This window comes from Melospiza georgiana, chromosome 26 (genome assembly GCF_028018845.1).
Source record: "Melospiza georgiana isolate bMelGeo1 chromosome 26, bMelGeo1.pri, whole genome shotgun sequence".
In the NCBI taxonomy this organism is placed as follows: Eukaryota; Metazoa; Chordata; class Aves; order Passeriformes; family Passerellidae; genus Melospiza; species Melospiza georgiana.
In genome coordinates, this window is record NC_080455.1 from 4,021,956 (window position 1) to 4,028,769 (window position 6,814).

The 6,814-nt window shown below is 49.4% G+C and overlaps 1 protein-coding gene across 5 annotated transcripts in view; it reads left to right on the forward strand.

Annotated features, from left to right (window-relative positions):
- Window positions 1–6,590, forward strand: part of RFX2 (regulatory factor X2) — a 76,172-nt gene extending 69,582 nt beyond the window's left edge. For all 5 annotated transcript variants that reach the window (XM_058040690.1, XM_058040693.1, XM_058040694.1 and 2 more), the window contains 6 exons: window positions 161–258; window positions 2,219–2,368; window positions 3,309–3,517; window positions 4,222–4,375; window positions 5,846–5,888; window positions 6,438–6,590. In XM_058040690.1, coding sequence (XP_057896673.1) covers window positions 161–258; window positions 2,219–2,368; window positions 3,309–3,517; window positions 4,222–4,375; window positions 5,846–5,888; window positions 6,438–6,529 — 746 coding nt within the window. In that variant the 3' untranslated portion in view covers window positions 6,530–6,590. The remainder of the gene's footprint in view (window positions 1–160; window positions 259–2,218; window positions 2,369–3,308; window positions 3,518–4,221; window positions 4,376–5,845; window positions 5,889–6,437) is intronic.
- Window positions 6,591–6,814: the final 224 nt, after the last annotated feature.

Below are 6,814 nucleotides of genomic sequence, written 5' to 3' on the forward strand. Positions count from 1 at the left end.
GAATAATTTTGGTATACCAACCCAGCTGATTTCCTTGATGCTGAGTTGACATCTCAGCTAACCAGACCACAGGCTGGGCTTTCCCAGTAGTCCTAAGGCAGAAAATGGTAGCCAAAAATGCCCCAGAGCAGTTTTTGTGACTCTGCAGCCTTCTTTGCAGGCACGCTGACCCAGGCCATCCGGAACTTTGCCAAGAGCTTGGAAGGGTGGCTGATGAATGCCATGAGTGAATTCCCCCCCCAGGTCGTGCAGACCAAGGTGAGCAGAGATGGGCCCAGGGTGTGTCTGCACCTTGCAGAAATTCCTGCTGGGGTTTGGACACCTGGCACGGTGCAGTGGTTGATTGTGAACCAAAATCAGCCAGGAGTGGGAGGATGGGTGGGGAAGTTCCTTTGTACCAGAAGTTCATGATTCTTTGTCCATGGAGCTGTTCCTGTGCCCTGAAATTGCAGGTAAAGCTTTGTGGGAGAAAATCATAGTGCCACAGAACATCCTGAGCTGGAAGGGACACACAGGGATCATCACAAACCCCTGGCCCTGCACAGCCACCCCAACAACCCCACCCTGAGCATCCCCGGGAGCAGTGTCCAAACCCTCCTGGAGCTCTGGCAGCCTTGGGGCCAGGACCATTCCCTGTTATCTCTGTTCTGGAATGAGGCTGGAAAAGCCTGGAGAGCACAGGAGTGAGTGGCATTGCCCCAAGGCTCCTGCTCTCCTAAAGCCAGGGATTCTTGCTGCCTCTTCCCACCATGATCTCTGCTGGAGGCAGAGTGTGAAAACCTGGTAGATTAAAGAGAATAAATAATGGAATTATAGAATTATTGAGGTCTGGGTCCTTCCATTGCTGTTCTGCCTGGTGGAGCATTGTGTGGCCCAGGCAACCAGGGAGATGTAATGGGAGAGGTCAGAATCCTTCATTCCCTACAAACCAACCCAAACTGAGCAGCACCTAAAGAGACACCATTGATTCACAAACCACACTGTGCCCTCAACATGTTTTACAACCCCCTGTGCCCAAGTATTGACTGAGTTGTTCTGAGTGCCTGGCACAAGGATTAGGTTGGAAATGACCTTTAAGATGATTTAAGTCCAACCACAACCCCAGCACTGCCCAGATCACCACTAAAACATGTTCCCAAATGCTACCTCCACGTTTTTTGAGCCCTTCCATGGCTGGTGACTGCAGCACTGGCCATGCTGTGGTGGTGTTTGAGGGTCCCCAGGACAAGGGAAGAGATGAGAATCTTGACTCCATGTTTCAGAAAGCTGATTTATTATTTTATGAGATATACTGTATTAAAAGAGAATGATATACTAAAAAGCTATACTAAAGAATAGAAGAAAAGAGACATCAGAAAGCTAGAAAGGAATGATAATAAAATTTTGTGACTGACACAGCTGGACTGTGATTAGCCATTAATTAAAAACAATCCACACGAGACCAATCAAAGATGTACCTGTTGGTAAATCATCTCCAGATTATATTCCACAGCCATCAGATAGTTATTGTTTACATTTCTTTTCTGAGGCTTCTTGTGGGAATCCATAAATTCAGAAGGTTTTAGGAAAGCTACAAAAGGGAGGCCTCAGAGACAGCAGAACTCTGATTAGAGCTAAGCAGTAGCCATGAGATAGGTCAGCAGAAAAATTATGTAAAATGTAGAAAAGCAAAGACAAACAGGACAATGGTCTGTGTATTAATGCTTGTCTAGAATAACTCCCTAAGCTACAGAAAAGTTTATCTAGCAAGATATTAGGAAGTTTGAAGCTTAATAATGGAGCTCTGTGCATTGTGTTTGAAGGCTTACAAGCGGGTGTTGTATTTGAAATAAGCAAGCATTGTTTAACCAAATGTACGTGTGCTCATAGTGATTGGATAGAAGTAGTGTCGATATAGAATATATACTCTACGGATATAAATACTGTCAATGTGCTTTTGCTTTGTGTGATTGGTCAAAAAACTTATAAAGTAAGTTGTAACATTAAGTTCTTGGGATGTGAGCTGCTGGCATCTTCCCGTTGTTATAACCATGGAATGAGACTGATGCTGGAAATTAAAACAGCTCAGGGCACATTCCCAGCAGTCCCGTCCTGTTGGTGATTTGTACATAGCCCACAGCCAGCGATAGCTCCTCAGCTTCTCAGGAGAAAAATCATAACGAAAGGGTTTCCATCAAACATGTCAGTGTCCCCCTGCAGCCGCTGTGGTGTGTTGCAGGTGGGGGTGGTGAGTGCCTTTGCCCAGACCCTGCGCAGGTACACGTCCCTGAACCACCTGGCGCAGGCGGCGCGCGCCGTGCTGCAGAACACGTCCCAGATCAACCAGATGCTCAGCGACCTCAACCGCGTGGACTTCGCCAACGTGCAGGTACCCACAGACCCCCTGCTCCTCACTGCCTCAGTTCCAAAACCAGGTGTCTGCTAAGGAAGGCAGGAGCCTCCCCTGAAATGGAAAATGTAACGCCCCCCCACTCCAAATTGCTGTAAATTTTAAATTAAGGGGCTCTCAGGAAAAAATATGGGAGCGGGAATAACAGTTCCTTAATAGGGAAGAGAATAAAAGGATAAAATAGACAATGCAGTAAACTAAAACAACATTGACAGAGTAATGTAGTAAACAATGAAATAAACAATGCAATAAAGCAAAACAACGCTGACAGAGCTCCCTCCAAATTGCTATACATTTTAAATTAAGGGGCTCTCAGGCAAAAAATACGGGAGCAGGAAATAACAGTTCTTTAATAGGGAAGAAAGTAAAAGGATAAAATAAACAATGCAGTGCACCAGAACAACACTGCCAGAGTCAGAACACAACCTGACACCCTGTGGGTCAGGGTGTTGGCAGCAGTCCCATTGGAATTGTGGCTGCAGCCCTCCTGCAGTGTCAGGGGTGGTTCTGCTGGAGCAGGGATCCTGTAGAAGGGTGGAATCTTCCTCTGAAGATCCAGTGGCAGAGGCAGCTGCTGTTCCTCTGGGGAATCCAGTGCAGAAGCTGTGCTGGTGTTCCAGAATCTCCAGATTATATCCAGGCAGGAATGCTTGGCTCCTCCCTCTGGGCTCACATCTCCCAATGGGATGCTGTAGTTCTTATCAGCCATGCAGTGACATTCAATAGCTGTTATCAGCAGATGTCCCTTCCCAAGGTAGGAGTGACTGTGGTCATAAGAGAGAGATAAGGCAAGCAGGAGCAGGGCATGAGTAACTGTGAGCCCTTTCTCCTGAGCAGGAGCAGGGCATAAGTAACTATGAACCCTTTCTCCTGAATAGGAGCAGGGCATGAGTAACTGTGAGCCCTTTCTCCTGAGCAGGAGCAGGCCTCGTGGGTGTGCCAGTGTGAGGAGGGCATGGTGCAGAAGCTGGAGCAGGATTTCAAGCTGACTCTGCAGCAGCAGAGCTCTCTGGACCAGTGGGCCAGCTGGCTGGACAATGTGGTCACTCAAGTGCTGAAGCATCACGAGGGCAGCCCCAGCTTCCCCAAGGCAGCCAGGCAGTTCCTGTTGAAGTGGTCCTTCTACAGGTACATTTTCTTTCTCACTTTGGGGGTATTTCTGCATCAACCTTGGGGCATGTAAGGAACTCCTTGAAAAGCCAAGGCCAAGATCTTTACTCCTATTAAACTCTGCTTCAATGTGGTTCTGGTAACCTTTCGAGACGGGGATAGGATACTCCATAAACTAAATTTCTTAAAGCCAAGGCCAGGTTGGGTTAAGATACTTCATAAACTAAATTTCTTAAAGCCACAAGGCCAAGTTCTTTACTCCCATGAAACTCTACTTAAATATGGTTCTGCTATCCCTTCAGGATGGGGGTAGGATGCTCCATAAACCAAATTTCTCAAAACCAAGACCAAGTTCTTTACTTCCATTAAACTCTGCTTAACTGTGGTTCTGGTGTCCCTTCAGGATGGGGATAGGATGCTCCATAAACTAAATTTCTTAAAGCCAAGGCCCAGTTGGTATAAAATGCTCCATAAATTAAATTTCTTAAAGCCAAGGCCAAGTTCTTCACTCCCATTAAACTCTGCTTGACTGTGGTTCTGGTGTCCCTTCAGCACGGGGATAGGATGCTCCATAAACCAAATTTCTTAAACTGTTTTGATACTTTTGGGTCAGAGGCAGAGACACTGTTGGGTCCCACAGAACCACCAGGGTCCAGAACTCACATCAGCCATGGCAGAGATGTAAAACTCATCCCAAATTTGTGATTCTTGCCCATTCCCAGCTCGATGGTGATCCGGGACCTCACCCTGCGCAGCGCCGCCAGCTTTGGCTCCTTCCACCTGATCCGCCTGCTCTACGACGAGTACATGTTCTACCTGGTGGAGCACCGTGTGGCCCAGGCAACAGGGGAGACCCCAATTGCTGTCATGGGAGAGGTGAGAGCCCTTTATTCCCTACAAACCAACCCAAAAGAAGCAGTTCCTCAAAAGACACCGGTGGTTCACACAGCACGCTGCACTCCCGGCTTGTTTTGAAACAAAAATTATTTATTGAGTTGTTTTGGCATAAGGAGAGAATTCCTGGAGCATATTCCCTGAGCTGGTGGGTTTGGGGTGGTTGAGCATTATTTGGAGGCTTGGAGGAGGGAGAGAAAGGATCTCCCCCCTTCTCTGCACCACCTGTGACTGCCAGCCCTGACTTTGGGACTCCTGACAAGGGAGGTCCATCAAAACCAAGCAAAAATGGTCCAAAAGTTGCTTTTAGCAACTGAACTTCTCCAGGCCTCTACAAGCTCCAGCATTACCTGCACAGTGAGCCACTCCCTCCATTTTTGAGGTGAAGAAGAGGATGATGGGGTTGTTTGGGCTGTTTGTGAGGGTTTGGGGGTTTTTTTGTTCACAGTAATTCTGGTGCCTGGCTTGCAGGGAGGTCCTGTCCTGCCTAGCTGAGGCCACATCCAGTTTTTCCCTCTGAAATACAGAGTTAAAAGCCCCAGCTAAACCTGTGACAGCAATGCTGAAACTACTGTGAGTTTAGAACTGAGCCCACGTGCTCAAAACTGATCTCATTTGCTCCTTGAAGCTTCCACAGAGCTCATGTAGGGATCCAGGCAAACCAAAGCCACCAAATCCTGTTGTTTCTGCTTTTCCTGCCCTCCCACTCTGCTCCAGCTGCAGTGCTGAGTTCCCACTCTTCCCTGCAATGCTGAGTTCCCACTGTTCCCTGCAAAACCTCCTCCTTCATTGGTATTAAAGGAACAGGAAAGGCAGAGTCTGGCTCCCATCCCTCAGGCTTTTCCTCCATTCAACCCTTGCAATATTCCTGCTCTCCAGGAGGAGGCTGATTCTTTCCAGCAAAGAAGGATGAGGTGTCCTCCCACTCCCACTGAGCTTTGCAATTCCCACTCTCCTCAGCTCCTGCCCAGCTTTCCATGACTTTCCAGAATTATTGTTTGCAGCAATTTGGTGTCTCAGATCTGGTCATTGAGAGGGACATCACACCTCCAGAGCCAAGGAGCTCTCTGGTTCCACATCCTGGATGGCCAAACTCTCTCAGACATCACTGCAAAGGCTTTGCAGGGAGGGGAAATGCCAGAGGTGGAAAGGGCTGGAGAAAAGGCACCACTTTTACCTGTAGCAGCACTTGGTCATCACCTGGCAGATGGAAAAATTTCCATTCTTTTTCATTCTGCCTTAATTCCAGAGCTAAACCCTGCCCTGGATTGTTGTGTGTGGTGTTCACCCAGAGGTTTAAATGGCAACAAAAGGCTTTTTCCCCAAAACCTGTGGTTGGTTTTCATTTCTGCTCTCCACCACCAATGCTCACAGTCTCTCCTGGTGCTTGAAATTCTCTGGCACCTCAGCTCCCCAAAGCCTCACTGACCCCAAAACTCCTTTTCCTTTCAGTTTGGTGACCTCACATCCCTGTCCCCAACACTGCTGGACAAAGGTACCTGTCCTCTCTGCTGCAGAGTGATGGTTTGGGAGGGTTGGAGGGTTGGGATGGTTTGGGAGGATTGGGAAGTGGGATGGTTTGGGCAGGTTGGAGACATGGGATGGTTTGAGATGGTTGGGATGGTTTGGGATGGTTGGGGTTGGGATGATTTGGGATGGTTAGGATGGTTTGGGAGGGTTGGGATGGTTTGGGATGGTTGGGGTTGGGATGTTTTGGGATGGTTGGGATGGTTTGGGATGGTTGGGATGGTTTGGGATGGTTTGGGAGGGTTGGAGGATGGGATGGTTTGGGATGGTTGGGGTGGTTTGGGATGGTTTGGGAGGGTTGGAGGATGGGATGGTTTGGGAGGGTTGGGATGGTTTGGGATGGTTTGGGAGGGTTGGAGGGTTGGGATGGTTTGGGAGGGTTGGAGGATGGGATGGTTTGGGAGGGTTGGGATGGTTTGGGAGGCTTGGGGACCCTTGTGCTGCCTCTTGCAGCCTGCTCTGCTGGAAAGCAGCTCCTGGTGGCCCCGTGCCCTGCTCTGAGCCCTGTCCTTTGCAGATGACATCGAGCTGGGCACGGAGGGGGATCCAGGAGAGCCTCTGGTGAAACGGGAGCGCAGCGAGCCCGGCCACTCCCTGCAGGACATCTGAGCCCTGGGCTGGACCTGGCCACCCCTGCAGGACATCTGAGCCCTGGGCTGGACCCTGCAGGACATCTGACACCTGGGCTGCACCGAGCCATCCATCCGGAGCCAGGTGGGGCGTGCCAAGCCCGGCGCCCCCGGATTTGCGTTATTATAGTGCCTCTTAGTTTCTCTTGATGTTTACTCGTGTTTGAGGATGGGCTGAGGCGGTTTTGGCTGCCAGTGTCCCTCCAGAGGGGAGGGAGAAGCTCCAGAGTCTGCTCTCTGTGGCCAGCAGCAGGTGGGATGTGCC